This window comes from Vicia villosa, linkage group LG3, assembly GCF_029867415.1.
Source record: "Vicia villosa cultivar HV-30 ecotype Madison, WI linkage group LG3, Vvil1.0, whole genome shotgun sequence".
In the NCBI taxonomy this organism is placed as follows: Eukaryota; Viridiplantae; Streptophyta; class Magnoliopsida; order Fabales; family Fabaceae; genus Vicia; species Vicia villosa.
In genome coordinates this window covers 58,578,199-58,599,214 of record NC_081182.1, presented here as the reverse complement: position 1 = coordinate 58,599,214, position 21,016 = coordinate 58,578,199, and the positions used below count along the sequence as shown (strand labels likewise).

General features: G+C 34.8%; 2 protein-coding genes across 2 annotated transcripts; both read right to left on the bottom strand.

Moving 5' to 3' along the window:
• Positions 1-1,452: 1,452 nt before the first annotated feature.
• Positions 1,453-2,232, bottom strand: LOC131658150 (uncharacterized). Its single transcript, XM_058927478.1, has one exon. It carries the CDS (start codon positions 2,230-2,232, stop codon positions 1,453-1,455), a length of 780 nt encoding a protein of 259 aa, XP_058783461.1.
• Positions 2,233-3,915: 1,683 nt separating this feature from the next.
• LOC131655850 (probable magnesium transporter NIPA1) lies at positions 3,916-6,569 on the bottom strand. Its single transcript, XM_058925654.1, has 9 exons — positions 6,354-6,569; positions 5,961-6,206; positions 5,807-5,863; positions 5,487-5,577; positions 5,203-5,363; positions 4,968-5,095; positions 4,721-4,858; positions 4,547-4,639; positions 3,916-4,386 (listed from the first exon to the last, which is right to left on the bottom strand). Exons 2-9 carry the CDS (start codon positions 6,085-6,087, stop codon positions 4,204-4,206), a joined length of 978 nt encoding a protein of 325 aa, XP_058781637.1. The 5' UTR covers positions 6,088-6,206; positions 6,354-6,569; the 3' UTR covers positions 3,916-4,203.
• Between the last annotated feature and the right edge of the window lie 14,447 nt (positions 6,570-21,016).

Here is a 21,016-nt window from a genome sequence, read left to right as displayed (position 1 = left end):
GTTTCAACAATCCGCGTCGAATCATTGTCACAAGATTCTTTGATCGTGGGATTCTCTGGTTCCTTATTCTTTGTGATAAGATTTTCGAAGAATTCCACATCTCTAGATTCGACAATTACATTAGACTCTAAATTTAGAAGTCTATATGCTTTGCTATTTTGTGCATATCCTATGAAAGCACATCTGATCCCTCGAGGACCTAGTTTTGTTCTTTTGGGATCCATATTTTTGTAATATGCCACACACCCCCACACTCTAAAATAATCAATATTTGGTGATCTTCCTTTCCATTTTTCATATGGAGAAATTCCAGTTGTTTTTAATGGAATTCTATTCATTATGTGACATGCGGATAATAATGCTTCACCCCACAAATTAAATGGCAACTCTGAATGCATCAACATAGCATTAATCATTTCTTGATATGTTCTATTTTTTCTTTCGGCCATGCCATTTTGTTGTGGTGTGCGAGGCGCAGAACATTCATGTATTATGCCATATTCTTCACAATATGCATCAAATTCTGCCGAGAAGTATTCACCGCCTCTATCACTTCTAAGTACTTTTATTGTAGTACTTAATTGATTTTCGACTTCTGCTTTATATGTTTTGAAAGCATTAAAGGCATCGCCTTTATGCTTTAAGAGGTATACATGTGTGAATCTAGAACAATCATCAATAAATGTTATAAACTAACGATTTCCCCCACGGGTTAACATTCCATTGAATTCACACAAGTCAGAGTGCACAAGATCAAGAACATTTGTTTTTCTTTCAACACTTTTGAAAGGTTTCTTAATCATTTTAGACTTAACACATATTTCGCATTTTCCGAAATCATGAATGTTACATGATATCAATCCAGATTTTATTAGTCTATTCATAGTACTAATACCAATATGTGCTAATCTAGAGTGCCATAATGAAATAGATTCAAGCATATAAGCAGAATTAGAAATTTCATTAATAATATTATCGGTAGTACATAGTTTGATCATTCCCTCAGCGGAATATCCTTTTCCTATAAATATACCATTACGGGTCAATATTAATTTTCCCGATTCATATACAGATTTAATGCCCGGTTTTCCCACTAACGAGGTTTCTATTCATGTCGGTAACATGAAGAACATTGATAAGAGTGACTTTCTTTCCAGAGGTGAAGTTGAGTTCGACGGATCTTGTTCCAACGACTCTTGATCGGACTTCATTGCCCATTTGCACTTCCTGTCCATCATTGACTTCGGTATAGGTTTTGAATGTCGCTTTATCATAAGAGACATGTACAGTTGCACATGTGTCATACCACCATCCTTGGACTTTTCCTTTGATGGCCATAATTTCGCTTACAGTTGCGATTATGTCGTCATTTGCATGAACAGCATTAACCTCAGTTTTGGGCCTGTTGTGCCTGCAATCTCGAGCATAATGTCCGGGTTTGCCACATGCATATCATCCATTTTTAGTACCCTTTTGTCCGCCAGAGTTTTTGAACTTGTTATGATCTTTCTTTGGACCAAGATGGTTTTTTGTGCCATCATACTTTTTCTTTCCCTTTGCAGCAACAGCATTTGCCTTTGCAAATCCAGCGGACTCGGTCTTTTCACGATCCTTCGTTTCTTCCTCGATTCGAAGGTGTTTCTGAAGTTTCTCCAACGAGAGATCCTCGGAACTATGCAGCAATTTCTTTCTGTATCCTTTCCATGAAGGTGGCAATTTTGCTATTATTGCACCGACTTGGCAAGCCTCAGGGACATCAATTTTTACGGCCTTTATTTTATTCACGAGAACCTGTAACTCGTGTACTTGTGCAAGAATAGGCTTCGAATCCAACATTTTAAAGTCAAAGTATTTAGATATTAAGAACTTTTTCGTACCTTCTTCTTCGGCTTTAAATTTGAATTCAAGTGCCTTCCAGATTTCCTTTGCAGATGCGGTATCAGTGTAGAGATCATAGAGACGATCGGATAATGTGTTCAGAATGTGTCCACGGCATAGCAATTCATCTTCCTTACGTTTCTTTCTCTCCTTTTTTATTTCATTGGTGTCATCTGGAGTGGGTTCTGGAATTTCCTCCAAGTCAGGATCCAAGACGTATTGAATTTTCAGAGTAGTCAGGAGAAAAGTCATTTTGTCTTGCCAACGGGTATAGTTTGTTCCATCAAAACGATCTAGTTTCACAAGATCCTGGTTCATGAGTTTGATGCTTGAAACAGAAGCGTCGGTGGCCATGGTTGGATATACTTTAAGATTGTTAGTAAATGTGTTTCAATCGAGAGGACCGAGGCAGGAATCGTGAATGGAATCACTTTCCTTAAAGTATTTCAAGCACTCCCGAATGTCTTAGAGTTTTGATGCAGGAATACCCAGGATAATTCAGCCTTATCGAGTTTGCGCAAGACCGGCGAAAACTCGAATGCAGCGAAGAATGATCTGGAATTATTCAGAGGATTTTCGGATTGATTGTGATATGATTTCTGAATGCGGAACTATCTTTTTATAGGCCATGAAAATATCAGTTTCAGAGGTTGCGACCCTTCATGAAATAATATATTTTCAAAAGTTATGACTGTTGCACTTGTACTGGTTCATGCACCATTTGCATGGTTTCAATTCTGCATGGTTTCGTGAACAGTTGCCTCCTTTCCAATTCAAAATTCAAATCACGTACATTGAGCAAAATATAACATCCGGCCGAAGGCCGGCCGTCGCCCGCCAGTGCTCAAGTGCCGTCTACAAGCCGCCACTAGCGCCTCTGCGACACCGGCGAGTGGTTGTAGGATTGGGACAAGTGGCAATAATGCTTGGGACCACCACATTTGTCAATGTGGCACTTTATCCTCTTCTGTCCTTTTGTTGAGTTAATGTTATTAACTCTTTATAAGGACTTTGAAAATGAGTGAATCTTCCAATGTGGGACTTTATTACATGCATTTATTAGCATTTACTCATTTTCACTATTTTGTCATTTTAGAACACACTTGTAATAATTACACCAAGTAATAATTACAACACAGTGAGCATTTAAGATTGAAGTTCATCAAAGTTTGGAGATGGTGATCGAGTGAAAAATCGCAGTAGTTAAGGAACAATCATACAAAGTTAATGAATAAAAAGAAGAAGATAAATTGGATTGGAATAATTTATCTTATGTTTCATTGAGGTTTTGTAACCAAAGCCTGAACCATATAATATAGTGTTAGAATAAATTTTCAATAGCTTACCACTGAAGACGGGAGTAATAAACAAGTTAAATTGACTCAATGAGCAATTTTGATATTATATTTCAATCTCAAATCTCGAGAAATTAAGTATATTCATCATGTCTCTTATGTATTTAATACCTTTTTTATTTATAATCGAGATATGAAACATAATAAGTCACCTTTAAATTTCACACGTTACTTAGACATTTGTAATAGTTATAGTTTTTTATTTCTTTCTTATCTTGAGATATTCACTTCAATTATCAATAAAACTGATTCATTTTCAATTCTCTCAAGATCTTCGCATTAACACTTTCATTAAAAAAAACAAAAAACAAACAAATGTTATGTACAACTTAAATGATAAAAGATTGCAACTACATTTCATATGTTGGGATGCAAATTTGAAACTGTAATTTCTTACTTTTCTGCACATTGGGTAAATGTAGTTCTAGAGAGAAATTGTGAAGAATGAGAGCTGAGAGAGAATATGAAAAACATGTTGTACTTTTTCTAAGTCAATATCATCATCAATCTTTCCATGTTTCTTCTAGGTTAAAAAAGAGAAAATTTGGCCCTCCATCTTAGGGTTCTACTTCTTCATGGCCTACAAATTATCTTTTAACATACAACTTAATTCACAAATTCCTTTTGTTAAAAAAAATTCTCAATGATATTTACAAGTAGGTAGGTGATGGCACAAGCCACAGAAAAAATGGTGTTCCAACCTCAATAAATATATTTTAAGAACTTTGGCCAATTCACATTTTCCATTAAAAAGAAAGACTTCTGATCTACCAAAGAATCTAAACATCATATCCTCTAAGGTCATAAGATATAGTACTTGCTTTGATCATATTCACATTTACACCTTTTCATATTTCTTTCTATTTTTCGAAAATGTTACAAGCTGCTTAGAACCAAAAAGTAGCAGACTTGCCATGTTTAGCTTGAGAGGGAAGGAACATAGGTGAAAGAGAAGTGCTGCTCACATTCTTCAAATGTCAGATCTATCTGGTGACTTAATAGTGTAAGGAAGGTGTTGGCTTGAAGTGACAGAAGTTTCTGTCGGTCTGTTTCCCATATCCTGAGTTTTGTGAAGGAGAAACGTCCCCGATAAAATCGTCACAAATCCACACAACTCTGTAACGATCTGAGATGCTTCTTGCGTGTCCCATTCCTGCAGCCATAATAAACCAAACCATCAATACAATGTCGTGTTTTATAAGTATTTGGCCGCGAATCTCTGAAGGGCCGACGTGATTGTTAGCGTCATTTAAACCTTTATGCGGCAATCCAATTGTGAATTGCCAATAATGCAAAAAAGCGTAACACGTTACCTTAAACATGATTATGCTGGCGATTATGGTCAATGTGGTAAACATGACGTAGTAAACCGGTGATATGACAGTAGTGTTGAAGGTATCTAAAGCCTGCAATCATAGTTTTCCAAATTAATTAAGAAACATAACAATAGAATACAACATGGTGTGTCGACACTCGACAATACATACCTTGTTCAAGTAGTTGATTTGCATAAGACAGCATCCTATGACAATTATTGTAAAGAACCATGTTTGAAAGTAAATAAATTGATTCTTCCCTTCAAATGTAAGCTTCAAAGCTATTCCTACTGCTTTGACACTCATAACCTATATATGCAAAACACTAGGATCATCGTTGAGTTTGAGGACAAGTTTGTGATAATAATTAATTCATGATACATTTGAGCATTGAAAAAATTAGAAACATATTCAATACCGTAATCGAGCCCGTGAGAGAGCATAATCCAACATAAACAATCATATGAGTCTGTCCATATTTGTCCGCGAAAACGAAAATAAGAACTAAAACCAGTATCACCACCAAACAAGAGTATACAATAAAACCTGTTCATTCAGGAAAAGTAAAGTATCTTAGGCTTTCAAATTCATTAGCCTGAAACCATAACGCAGTCGGAGACTTAAACTTGAGAAGTCGAGGCTTGAAGAAGTACCTGGTTCGGTAGCAAGTTGCCATACTTCCTTGACAGAATGAATGTCTCTCTCACGCGGCGCATGAAGAACAATAGTAGTAGACCCTACCATACAGAGAGCACATCCCAGCATGCCGAAAATGTGTAGTCTCTCTTTCAAAAAGAAGTGAGCTAGCACCGCACTGCATTGTCAATACAAGGTTATGCAACTCTTTCTCGCATTGCATGAATGCATCTAAACTAAATCGAATAAAAGTCGGATACATCAATATGTTTTGAAGAAGACCGTGTTATGTTTTGCTTACCTGAAAATAATGCTTAAAGCTCCCAAAGGAGTTACAAGAATGGCAGGTGCAAATGCATAAGCTGCAAAATTAGCTATTTCCCCAACAATCACTGCAAAAAAAAACAGATTTATGCATAGGATTCAACATCATCAACTCAAAATCAATAGTAATAAACTATGTAGCACTGACACCTCTGAAAAAAAGTGTGTCCGTGTCCGAAATAGACACCAACACTTATGATTGCGTTTAATTTATTAATTATTATCAATATCAACATGTCAGTGTCGTGTTGTGTTCAGAGGTAATAAATCAATGACATGATATAGAAAAACACTCACTTGAAGTCATTCCAGCCCACCACTTTGGTTCTAACAAATACGAATGCCCTCCTGAGGCTGATCAAACCAAAGCACAACACAACACTAAAAATGTTTAAAAAACAAGAAAAGTTCAAACCTTTAAACAACCCAGATGGAAAAAAAATAAACAAACCTGCTCTATTCCCATTAGTGCCAGCTTTTGTAAGACCCATTTTTTTAATGATATAGCTAGAACCAATGAAAATGCTAGAAGAAAGAGCCAAAACAAGCCCTATAATATTATCAGAGGACATCCCCATAATGACAATCCACTTTCACCACCACAATATAAAAATAATACCCAAAAAAAGTTGTTCTTGAAAGAACAAGTCAACAATCTTTGCAGGGCCAAGATGCCAAATACAATGAATGCCTTGACCTTGAAGAAGATGATCATGCATAAAACAAACAACAATAAAAACATCATTAAAAAAAACATCATAAAAAACATAAAAAAAAAGGGTAAATTAATGTAACGTAAACAAACAAAGGAAAGTTAAAAAAAAAAAATGTGATTTTTATTTACCTAATCTCTTGGCACCCTGCAAAAAACCTTAACAGCTACAAACCCATTATCATAAAAACGATAAAAATCATGTTTTGGGCATGAAAATTTGAAAGTGGTGGTGTTTTTGTTAGAAAGGATTCTAGGTTTATGATATTGGGGGCGTTTCGCCAAAGGGGATTGAAGACAAAAAAAGGCAACGTTAAATTCGTTACCTAAAAACAAATGGCAAGTGAAAAACCAATCTTTTTTTATGTGCAAATGAAATATGTCCAACGCACCCACGTTGTGTTTGTCTTCATGTGTGAGTTGGATTTTTTATATCATTTTCTATTCAACTTTCTTCTTGTTAGCTTTTGTGCAAACTACTACTACTCATGTGAATCCACTTGATTGTTGTTGTACACACGTTGTGTAAAGTTGTGTACTTTGGTTACTAGAAAACTAGATAGATAGAGATGTATGTGTGTGTGTGCAATCTTTTGATTCAATAGGGTTTGAATATATTATAGTACTAACTATCTCTATCTCTAAAATAGTACAATATTTTATTGCAAAGACTAGAAGAATTAAAAATATGGATAAATAATTAATGTTGTTGACCATGTAAAAATACAATTTTATTAAAAAAGTATGAAGGTTTTTAAATAGAGTATTATATTTAAAAATATGCTAAAAAATATTTGTAATTAAAGTTTTCTAATTTATGTTAAATGATATTTTATATGAAATTCTCAATTTGAATCATGTATATGTTGACCACAAGGCTATTAATATAATAAATAAATAAATAAACAATAAAATAATTAAATAAATTTATGTGAATTTCACATGTAACATTTTTTTCTTTCAAAATAGAGAGGGTAAATCAAAAATATAGAACTTTTAATAGGTTTGTCTTTATTTTGTAGAGGATTACTCAATGCATCTTGAGTGGAATTTTTAGTAGTGTTTACACATCTTTATGAAAGTATAAATATCCTTTAAATAGAGAGATGCACTTCTGAATGCATTCAAAAGTCTACATTACATCACTTTTTTTTTAAGTGAGTCACCATCATTTTGTCATAAATTAGTACGAAAGTATATCTCTGTTAAAAAACTATAGAAGTATACACCCGAATGCGTTGAGTGATATTATTGCATCAGACATTCCTCCTTCCTCATTTCAATCAGAACTTACTCTAAACTTTAAAAAAAAGTGCTCGTGAGAAATCCCATTTTGATCATTTTCATCCTTTCTTACAACTTCTACTGCATTGCGCCTAATCCAATAGTTTTCTCAATATCTACTCTAATTCATTCAATCCCAGAGTTTCCACTTCTCGCAATTGGTAAGTTTTTTCACTTCCTTTCTTCTTCTTTTTTTTTGGTTTGTAATGCATGCATTACTTAAATAGGTTGTTTAAGATATATTAAGTTGTAGTTACACTCATAATACGTAATTTATTGAGGCTTGTATTGATTTTTTTTAAGATTAGAGCATATGGCATGTTGGGTTTATGTGTTTTTCTAACATTTTTGTGTTTCATGTTTTACGAAAGTGCACTTTTACATTTTGTCTTAATTTGATTTTTCTGAGTTACGGAAGAGCACTTACGTATGTTGTCTGCATCTCCTTAGCTTGTTTGATTTTGCATGAATGTCATCTAGGTTTGAGTTATGATTTTTGATAGAATTTTTTTGATTTAATTATAGATAAAATGCTAACAACCAAGATAGATTGAGGCACAATAGAGTGTCACAACATGCATCTGTTTGTAAAGAGGGAGTTAGACCCTCGCGACCACCAGTTGGTTCCAGTTCATTTGATGTGAAAATGTCCACTTCTAGAGTTCAGTTATCTCCGGATTCATTTTCCTATAGGCACATATAACATATTGCTTCCCTCAAAGTCCATTTTGATCAGCCTCCTGTTGATGTCGATTTTCCTAGGATTTTTGGAGGAGGCCCATATGACACTTCACTACTTCCTCTAGATACAAACCATGATGCTAGGCATGTGTGGAATGGAGATGTAAAATAAATATGTATTTATTCTTTTAAATATATGTGTCATAATATTGGAACTTTCTAATGATAATGTATTTTTATAGTATTGTGGGACTTTAAAATGCACCAACCACGATAGAAAGATTGCGAAGCTATAGCAGCTTAAAAAGCCATGGTTTCGTGATGTCATGTAGCTATCTGAACTAAAAAATGTATGCATGACTAGTTATAATGTTATTAACCATGGTATGATGTCTGCTTTTGTGAATAGAATTCTCTTAGAGACGTTATTTTTTCATCTTCCGATTGGTGAGATGTACATCACTCTTAATGATGTATCATCCCTGCTACATCTTTCGATCATGGGAAGTTTATCAAACAACTCCAGAATCTCTTGATCTAATGCACTAGACATGATAGTGCAATACTTGGGAGTTGAACCAAGTGATGCCCAAAAGGAGATGGATGACACCATATGGTGTCATGCTATATTTGAATTTTGTAAGGATTTATACAAATACCACTTGGTTGCGCCAGTGGAGGACGATGGTAATGATGCACAGGTTTTGCATCATAAAGCATGTATATTGAGGTTGTACCTTATGTAATTGGTTGGCACATCCATATTTGTAGACAAAAGCGCTTATTATGTTGATATCGTTTATCTTAGATACTTCACTGGCTTCGATCAGATTCATGACTACAACTAGGGGGTCATTTCTTTGGTTTACATGTATTCAAAGTTAGCTGAATCTTGTCTTTGGAAGACCATACAAATGACAACAAGCAACATTGTGTATACTGTCGCGGGGAAAAATCGTTACCTTTTTTCGAGATGAGACACCTGATGCCTTCTTTGGGCTTGAGTGCTCAAAAAAAATGATTTTTCTTTTTGTTTCGACCAAACTTTTTATTGTTTCCAAAGGAGGAAAAGGAAAAAAGTTGCAATAACCTAAAAAACAGGTGCAAAGCCCAAAACTAAAAGCAATGCACAAGTGGGGAGAGATTCCGGGTAAGAGGGTTGGTTATACGAAGGGAAGGTATTAGCACCCAACGTATCTATAGTACTCTATAGGTTTTTTTATTTTGTTTTTCATTCTTTGTGGTGGGGGGTTCTTGTGAAATAGGTGGGACCTAAGGTGTTTGTTTGATTATGCTCGCAAAGATCATCGCGATCCTCTGCATACATATCCCTTAGAGGGAATCAGAGCATCTGTAGCTCGGGGTCTACGGGTGCTAAGGTTTGAATGGTTTTTTTTGTTTTGTTTTGCTCGCCAAGGATACGACCTTGTGCCTACGTATTCTCAAAGGGATGTTGAGAAAGTCAGAGCAATCGTAGTTCCCACTTATGGTAGTGGAAGCAAAGGAAAAGAGACAAATGTCATCTAAATGCTCGATGTATCTAATCTATATCATCACATACATCTGTTTGATTTTTTGTTTAAAAATCTTTTCATTATAAGCCCTGGGCTGTGCCACTTATGGCGCTTAGAATGATAAAGATGTTTTTGTTGTTTAACCAGCCTTGTGGCAAAAACTTTCAATGAAGTCAGCCTTGTGACAAAAAGTTTTGATTAATCAGCCAGCCTTGTGGCAAAAGTTTCAATGAAGTCAGCCTTGTGACAAAAACTTTGATTAATCAGCCAGTACGATGGCAAAACGGTTTGATTGATTAGCCAGCCTTGTGGCAAGAAAAAGTTTGATTGATTAGCCAGCCTTGTGGCAAAAAGTTTGATTGATTGATTGATTGTGATGATATAGAAGAGATACTCCTATCATAGAGATGAAAAATGTCTAATCTCCTAAGGTATTTGATTTTGGATATTGGGGATGCTTATAAGAAGCCCGTGGGTCCTTGTACGAAGCCCAAGAGGAGGCTATCCGAGGGTCCTTGCATTGTAAGCCCAAGAGGAGGCTATGGGAGGGACAATCCAGGGTCCTTGCATTGTAAGCCCAAGAGGAGGCTATGGGAGGGACAAGTCGTTTGTACAAAGCCCAAGAGGAGGCATGGTATAGTTGGTTTGAGCTCTTAGAGCGATTTCACCGGGAAACCATACTCTATGTCCTAACCTAAACTAAGGAGATTCTTTGCACGAAGCCCAATAGGAGGCTATGGGGAACCTAGTGTTGTACTAAGTTGAACAAGTATACACAAACACAAATATGAACAAGTACGAACAAACATGAACAAGTACATGAACAAATATGAACAGTTATATGAACAGTTATATATGACAAAGTGTGTGTATATAATGGAGTTTATGAAGGAAATATACCTATAAGCATGATCCATTTGTATACACGGGGCACGGGACTTATACTCGGGGAGAGGTCCTTTGAGTTTATTCAACAATTATGTAAACAGGTATTTACAAAAGGCTTGGGACTTATACCTACATGGAGGCCCATGGTATTTTTGGGAAGATTTAAAGAAAACCTTCATTTTTGATTTGTTATTCAAAGTTAAAAAACAAATTGATCGAGGTATGTACAAAAATGTGTACAATGAAATACCTAATTTCATGTACAGGAATGGGACTTATACCTATGTGGAGGCCCATGTTTTATTTTATAAAACATGGTTGATTGTTTCGTTAACAGACACGAGATATGAAAAAACTGTTTGAAAGTTTGTTTTTTGAAAGAAGTTTTCTATTTAAAAAACTGTACAAAGAAAAAGGAAAGGGTATGGACAAAAAGGGCTTGGGACTTATACCTACATGGAGGCCCATGGTATTTTTGGAATCAATTGATCAATCCAAAAAGATTTAATCAATGGTTTATTTGTTTTGAAAAAAAACGGTGATCATTTGTTTTAAAACGGTTTGAAATTTTGAAAGAAATCAAATTAATCAAGATAAACAAAAAGATTAAACTTAATTAACACTTAGATGACTAGGGTTTGATCACAAAATATTTACAAGTGATTAAGTTTGAGAAATCAAGTGAAAAACAATATTTAAAAACACTTAAAATATGTCATTTTAAACTCAATTAAAAATGCATTAAATAAATATATTTTTGTGATTTTTTTTTATATTCATAAAATACATGTATAAAATAAGGAGTGTGTAAAAAATGAATAAAAAATGAGTTAATTTGATTGGTTAAATTAAATGATGAAGTTGTGAAGAAAATAGAGAAAAATAGTGATAAAAAATTAGGTTTTGTCTTCCAAAGGGCTTGAACCCACGCCCTTGTGTTTACCACTCAAAAAAATTGCCAACTGGACCACGCGCGTGGTCTGTTTAACATTTGCAACAAACCAATTATATTTTTGAATCAAATTCTAAACTCAGTTTCAAAATCTGGCGCCAAGAACACAAACCCAATTCAAATTTGAAAATTCTGAAAACTGAATTATTTGGATCGAGTGAATAGCCTATCTTGCTCGATTTTTTACCAGGAACATGATGGTACCATTTAATTTCATTTATTTTCACTCTAAGGGGGTCAATTCTCTGATGAACACGAAGAACCCTAATTCTATGATTCATTCTAAAATTGTGTATGTGCAAGTTAAGATGCAATTGATTGAGGGTTAATGATCCTCATAGGTGCAGAAACAAGATGGTATGCTCACATTTCATTTATGATGCGTGCAAGTATGAGTTTGAAGTTCATGAGGCTTACCTTCAAAAACGGCCAAAGTGGAGATTGAATTCTTCAGTAGAGGTGTTACAGATGCTTTGCAATGATCTGGATAGCTTCAATGATGATTATGGAACATGTCTGGATGCTTGGAGTGAACTGAATTCATCTGAGCATAGCCATGAGACCCGATCTGCAGTTGCTTGGAGTGAGGATCGAATTTGATGATGGAGGTGTTTCAGATCATGAATGATGGTTGGGATAGTTCACATATGGTATATGGAATGTGTTTGGATGGTTAGATTGGACAGAATTGAGCTTGAATGAAAATTGGCATGATAAGGCTTATGTTATGCATATTTGAGAAGTGAGGTAGTGATTCTGAGTTCTTGGTGTTTTTGGGGTGTGTGGATGGATCAAACACATCACATTTGATGTTTATGAGATGTTAGAACCCTCACTTTGCTCAGAAATTGCAAGAGATGGAAATTGCAATTCTTCCTCTTTGAAACTCATGAAACTTGCAAATCAAGAAAGAAGAGAGAAAACCTATGATTGTGAGGTTTTGGTGTGAATTTGAAGATGATTTGAGCCTCTATTTATAGGCCAAGGATTCTGAATGCAAAGCTCTTGCAAGTTGATCAAGAAGTGATGATTTGGCTTAAGAGATAAAATGGAATCTTTCACATTAAACGCAAATGGTTAAAAGTGACTTAACCATGGTTATTTCTCTAGCTTCTTATCCTCTTCCATCCTGATCTTCTAATCAGAAAATATCATTCAATTATTGCTTCTATGCATCATTGCTTGGATTATAGGTCATGTAGTCTTGAAACTTAGTGAAAAATGGTGAAAATTCAAGTGAAAAGTTCACTAGTGTCAAAATTCAAAACCATGGCTACACTCCATATTTTTTCATGCTCTTGGACATTTTGGAAAGCTCATGTTACACACTTCAAAACCCTAGTTGAAAGTTTCTTCAAGACTTTTAAGGAAATGGGTGAAAAAGATCCATGAACTTTGAAGAAAATGAAGTTTTAAGTGAAATTTTCAAAAGATGCCAACTTTGAAGCTCCATATCTCTTAAATGGTTGATCTTTTGAAAAAAAATTATATGTGACAAAGTTGTTCATTGGATCAAAATATACAACTTTCATGTTGGAAGTTTTTTTCAGTTTGTAGGTGAAATTTTGAGTTATTCCCCTCCAAAGTTTGGAAAAAATCATTGAAAAACACTTAGAATTTTTCTAAGTATGGAAAGTCATACTTTTGACTTTTTGATTCTTGATTGATTTTCTTGATTTTCCTTGATCAAATGACTTCATATATAATATATTGATGATTCAAAACTTCAAAAGTCATGGTTGACCAAAATTCCCCAAAAGTCAATGGTGATCTTGTACAGTTGACTTTTTCAGACGAATCGCGTTTCTGGAGATTTCAAATGAACCAGGCTATCCTTACCAAATGAATGGTATGAATGGATAATATTGAGTTATTGGAAGACCTTGAGCCATGGTTTGAGTTGTGGCACCATGTTCTGATTAAAAAGTCAGTTGTTCAGTGATTTAGGTCAAAAACCCTAATTGTCGACCTGATGAAATTGATGACTGTGGATCTTGAATTGAGACACAATTTCCATTGGATGTTGTCATAGGGATTATTTTAAGATGATTGAAACCTTTGATTGACTCCCTGGGGATTTTTAGGGTTTCCCAAATGTGATCCCTGATTTCAGTCCCTGATAGTTCAAAACCCTAATCTGATGATTTGAAATTTCACTGTTGATCAATCCTTGTGTAAGAGATGTTCTGAGCCAATGGATTAGGTCAAAATTATGCACTTGGGGTCTTGAGGTCATGTCCCAAGTCATTAGGTCAAATCCTAAGCAAAAGTCAGGAGTATGCTATCTTCAGTCAAAACCCTAATCTGGTTGGTTCAGAGCCTTTGAGCTTGTTGAAATGAATCTCTGAGGACCAAATGTTGATTGTTGATGAAGATGATTCATTTGAGATGAAGGGAGAACAAAACCCTAATTGTTATTTGTACTGATGAGTGATTTCTTTTTTAAATCCTGCTGAGTCACAAGTAACAAACACAAGCTATGCAATTTGTTAGAGATGCAAATGATGTATATGCAATGATATGAGGTGGTATCTTAGGTCAAAAATTGGGGTATGACATATACGGTAATACATTTGCACATTTACTGCAACTAACATTTCATAACACTTGTACTACACAGTTACTAATATTTTATCTGAACAATTTTCAGGCATGGGTCCTTTATCCCTTTCCATGCATCTATGGGTGGTTATATGAGGATGAATACAATGAGGTTTGGCCACATGTTTACTCCTTCATCCCGCTCAAAAAAATCAAACGATTGAGTCGTTCTGAGTGTTTCTTGAAAGTGTTCCAATAGATGATATATGCTACACATCGTATGACGATTATCGTTAGACGCGTCCCTTGAATTACATAGCCTTCTAATTCAGATGGTCGGCTTATGGGCCACACCTGATTTACCCACATCTTCTTGAGTGAGTTATGCGTTGGTCCGGGCTTCTATAAGTTATTCCAAGAGACCCTAATATGTATGTTCCTACACTGTCGTTTGCATAGATTTTAATGTGATGTTTGATGATTTATATAATCATCTGGTGTCAGGGGAATCACAAAGTATGCAAGATCTTCATCCATGAAGTAGTACATTTTCCTACATCCAATAGTATTTTAGAGTGTTACATCCTTACATAACAACAGATGCTCTGAAAGATCCACTGAAGCAAGCTCATTAAGAGATATTAGAGGAGAAACATGTTAGGGTAGATCAGGTTGTTATTGTGTTACCTACATGTCAACGTATTATGGCTATTACGTGATAGGCTATAGAGCAGGGAGAGTTTCCAAAAGACACTCCTGTGAGGGTCATTATAGAGGCTATTCTATCTTAGACACAGAATGTCTTGTAGCATAGGAGGCAAAAAAGGAACAAGGAGGTCAGATATACCCAATAGTTCACTTTTACTCATTTTTTGATCATATTTGTATTACGGTATGTAATTTGTCAACAATGATATTTGATGATGGATTTTAATTGAATTAATATATGGCATTTTAATTTAATTTCATCAGTGTATAGTTTAATTGAATAATAATTATGTATACTTAGCATAAATGGCTTAAAATATGATATTTCTTTAAAAAATGTCAAATTTATAACAAACTTGCTACCTAAGGATTATTACGGAAGTATATTTCAGAATTATTCCCTAAGTTGTGAAATAAACATACTACTATGAGCTAAAAATATGTCTAGAGGTTATTATGGAAGTGCACATACGGATATGACCTTTTTCCTAGCATTTTTTTACTTATATAAATAGGGAAAACATATAGGAAAAGGGTTTGAATATTTTTGGTACAGAATTTTAATGGTGAAGGAAGTTTTGAAGCTTTGGAACGAAAATTTTCATCATCGAAGGTCAAATTCTATACGAAGATTCATGTATTGTTTCTTTATTTCTTCAATTATGATTACTATTAGGCTAAATACCCCATTTTAGTCCCTTATCTTTATCTCGGGGTTCATTTTGGTCCCTCAACTTTAAAAAAGACTATCTTGATCCCTTATCTCTTCAAATTGCGCCACGTTAGTCCCTTATGTTAGGCCTATTAGTCAAAGTAAAAAAAAGGGGTCACTTGGCATACACATGGCGCTAATGTGGATGACACATGGGTTAGATCAATTTTGTGACGGATTTAGCGATGCAAAAATCCATCACTAAATTTTTATGAGTTTTGATTATGAATCTTCATCTTTTTCCCCAAACATAAATTATCTTAAAATTGAAAAAACCCAGAAAACATGAATTTTCTCCAAGCCCGTAAACATAATTTTCTCTAAACATACTCTAATTAAAATCTTTACTCAAATTTCAATTTTGACCAAATAAAACATTTGACTCCTAAAACATAAATTTTCTCCAAATTAAAAAAAAAAACCACAAACAATAGTTTCCCCAAATTTCTAAACCCATTGATGAAGAAGAGACTATCACTTTACTTAAATCACTCTCACTCTGTAGCCATAAACTATAGTGATTAAGTTTACCATAAAATCAAATTACTCTTAAATAGGGTTTTGAAAAACCAATTCATAAGAAATTTGAAACCCTAGATTGCAGAAATCCAGCTTCAACTGTTTTCAAGTTGAAACAACCTTGATATTTACGAAGCGCGAGTACGAGAGTCTCCGGAAAGAAGAAAAGCATGGGGAAAGCTTCAGAGACCATTAACACTTTCTTTCAAGGTTGTAATCTGGCTTGCAGTCAAAAAAAGAAGGGAAAAGACCGTTATGTGTTGATAGAAGGGTTCAACCGATTCAAATTAAATTGAAAGGTGACTCCGATTCAGATCTATATCCTGGAGCTTTTTATATTACGGGTCAATGAATTTCTAATTATTACTTGATGTTTGGATTCATTTTGTCGTTCATTTTTTTCGTGATCTCCGGTGTGTATCTCATTGCTCAGATTCAACAAATTTAGATATAACAACAATTTTTTCATGGGGATATTAATGCGGACGGAAGATGTTGTGTTATCAAATGTTGTTTTATGTACTTAATATCTGGAAAAATGAACGACTACTAAACATTCATGTTGCATCTTATTTGTCAATGGATAAATGAAGATTCAAAAATTGATGAATAACTCGAAGAAGATGATTAGTCAGTGCCAAATCAGCTGCAACGAGTGCATATATTGATGTCGTTTGATCCAAATGGACGGAAAGGACTTAAGGGTACAGTTTAAAGAGATAATGGATGAAACCGGTCTATTTTTTAAGTTGAAGGACCAAAATGGACTCCGAGATAGAGATAAGGGACTTAAAAGGATATTTATCCTTACAATTAGTATGAGTAGATAAATTTCTATTGATTAGGGCTTGCTAGATGAACCTATATGAACTTATTGGATCATATATATGCATATTGTACTATTGATACTTGTTTCTTAATTCAATATTCTTGTTCATTATCTTATATGTGCTGACGATTTCACATATCAAACCAGGAATCATATCAATTACTGTCCAGTTATGAATTTTCGAAGTTCTGCAGCTATTCAGCAATTTTCGTGCGTTTTGCTTACGAAAATCTCACTCCAAAACTCATTTCTTCAACTCGATCACATTCCAAACAGCTCCTTATCATATCTCTTCACTTCCAAACATTCTTACAACTTGAGCAACACATCCTATCGCAGAAGTTTGATTTCTGGAACATTACGACAGTAATCCTCTTCGCAAACTTGCAACTGAATCTCTTCCAAGACCCAAGGCTACTCAACTGACAACTTCACAGCACACCAGCAGAGCTGACACATCGCAAATTTCCAATTTTCCTCTCCTACAAATGATCACCAAATACCTCTAATCATCTTCCTTCAAGATGTTCCAACTTAATTACCAGTCAAATCTTAATTCCAAGTCACCTTTGATGCGGAAAACAACAATTCCAACAGCACTTGCACTATTGCCAACCACGGCCTACAGAATCAATCATCTCACAATTGAAACATAACCGAGACGCCAAGCTTCTCCCTCTGGTTTCAATCCAACACATGCAACAAAACAAACAAGTATCGACAGTGATTCACTCACATGTCGTGTACCAAGGGATAAAACACCGACAGTATACAACTGTCGTGCAACTCAACTGACTCGACAATTGGCCGGATGGACCGACCTGCTCTGATACCACTTTGTAACACCCCTCTAATACCCCGCGGCAATTAACAAAATTAAATCAGAGTAAACATGCAAAGGGTGTCACAATTCAAAAATAAAAGAAAACACACGTTCGGTATATATCATGCATTCACTGAAACATCTGAATTATAACTCATTAGATAAAAATAATGTTTACACAGCGGATTCAAATCATCAAGTTAACATTACATCGTTAATGTATCAGACTTCAAATAAAATAAACAATAAAGTTATAATCAAAACTCAAAACATCGCGTTCCCAGTGTTACATCTATCAGAGCATGATACCGACACAACAACTAAACCGACTTATGAGCTAATCCTCACCAAGTCGAAAACAGCTATCCTCAATCTGAAAATGTCAACAGTAAGGGTGAGTCGCATCACAGTTAACAAATGTTATTGCATCTTAAATAACAACACATCATAGTTATATCATTCACCCAATTCATCATATTCAGATTATCAGGAACATTCATCATTTACACAAATGCCAACAGAACACATCTTTCAAACAGACAATCATACTCAACATTAATTCAACAAAACACGCAATCAACACATCATCAATATTTATAACACTGAAATACTTCCAATCATGTTATAAAAGTATGCATATGTATGAACTGACACTATGCATGTGGTACCAACATCATCCAATGGGAATAACCCATGACCGATCCAACATCATCCAGATACGGCCCTGCCAGCACAGATTCCACACAATGGGAATCATGCCCTTCACTGATCCAACACACCCTTATGGATACAATATCATCAATGCACATGAATGAATGCAACATATACAACATACTTATACCATTGTCAAGTCTAATGAGTAACATCGTCAAATACTCATTTCATCATCATCATCAACATCATCATCATCAAAGTATGTTTATATACATTAGCATCATTCAAATACAGTCAATCATCATCATCATCATTAAATAACATACATGTGTCCACATTAATCATCATCATTAACAAGAAGAACACACATGTATCCACATCATTCCAACACAACTCAATCAACATCATATAATTCTCAACAAATCATCACATCATAATGTTTTTCAAACAACATCTTATATTGTCACATTTCATCATATATGTCAACAATACACCATCCAATTAAACAAATTGTCACATGATTAATATTTCAACATAGCATGTATTCAACATATCTCATCACATATATGTACAATACATCATTCACCAAGAAATAAAATCATATTTAAAAAAAAAATGGATTCACACCTCATTTCATCATTTAAACACGTAGGCTATCTCATAAGATTCATCGTGCTCGAAACGGCACTAAAAACGGACCTACGGTTCGAAAGTTACACATCATTTAACTTTTCCAAGAAATCAACTAACGCTACAGCACGCGGCGCAACCAAGGTTCGCGGCGCGACCTGAACCACACAAACGCGTTCGCGGTGCCAGCCTATGCACGCGGCGCGAAACGAGAAAAAGTTACGCCTTCGCGGCGCCAACACGGGGACGCGGCGCGAACTGGCGATTTCACAAACTTTCGGGTCTGCGTCAGATCCTGCGATCTCACCCAATCTGAGTCCAAAACTGACTCTAAACATCATATACAGGCAGTTAATCATCAATTGCATCATTATTCATCATCACACATCAAAACAACACATAATCTATCAATAATCCATGCAATTTTCATCAACTTACAGCCTCCCCAAACCTAACATATAATCCAATTGACTCAACAACATCCCTAATCAATATTATTATCTAAGAACACGATAATAGATGATAACCGGAGAGTCCCCCCTTACCTTAGCCAAGAGTTCTTGATTGGTCTCTCCCTCCATTGCTCCTCTTTCACGTTCTTCGTGTTCCAACTCTTTTCACGTTCTTTTCCCTTATTCCCAATTCTTATTATTTTATAAAATAAACTTTAATTGGAATAAGACCCTTACTAACATAACACCCCCTCATTCCTTAACATCACACATGGCCCAACACCATAAACCATCATTTTCCAAATAAATTCTACAAATCACCAATAATTCTAATTATTAATTAAATTTCCATTTAAATTAAAATTAAAATATACGGGTGTTACACTTGTAGTGTATAAGAGTGAGTTATACACCAAGAAATTAGATATAACGGCTAAGTTAAACCGTCATAATCGTTGAGAAATCAACTTAGGGAAAATAGACAATTACATCTATAGTGACATATAGGAGATTTGAAGCAAGGCCTAATCGCCTTTAATCTGATCAAGTTTCCAATAGTTTATTTAAGCTTTTATTTTATCAAAATCCAATCTTGCAAACCCCAAATTTTTACTTTCAATAGCAGGTGAATCATCTTGTTAAAATAGCCCAATCCTTGTGGATATAAACATATTTTTAGTACTTCGATAGAGCAGCACAACTAGCTAAATAGAAGTTGGTAGAAGAGAAAACGCTTGTTTCTTCTGATAACAAAAGTGATCAAGAGAAACATGAAATGACAATCCAACCAAAACAATGATAGGAGACTACTGCAGGAGAACTGGTGTTAGACAGATTTCTTTGGGATTTCAACTTGATAACCTTATTACTTTTTATTTTACGATGTGCTTTCAGGTTTGAGAGATAACTCGTTTGACAAACAAGCTATCACAGATCCTTGGGAGTATCTTGCTCGCTTCTACGAGACATGTTAGATGTGCAAACTTGGTAGAGTAACTGATGATCAGATCAAATTAAGGTTGTTTGTATTCTCTCTAATAAGAAGAGATAAATATTGGTTGTAGTGGATGTATAAGGTGAAGTTGAATCTTAATGATGAAGTAATAAGGTAGAAGGTCAGAATAGTAGCAAGAGGGATTTCTTTAAAGATAACGATAACAACCATTGAAGCTTGACTTATGGATCATTTGAACTTAGATATTCTGATCTTCTACCTTATTACTTCATCATTAAGCTTGACTTATGTCTTTGATAAGATAACAACCATTGAAGCTTGACTTGTGGATCATTCGAACTTAGATATTCTACGCGTTTTCCCACTCTACGTTGGATATGTTATGATAGAATTCATATTGCATACTTTCTTTCAAATTTTATTTTGATTACAATTCCTTTTGAGAAACCAAGAAGAGCAAAAGTAATGAAATGGGTTAAGTGCAATTGCAAATCATGCTTTTAATTTGTCTCCAAGTTTGAGAAGATCCATCCAATGTAAAAGTATATGATTGTGTAAATTATGTAAACAACCAAGAATTAAATTTTAATGAATTTTTTTCTTAAAAAATGGATTTTATTTTTCCAATGTTTTCATGATTGTTGATAATCTCC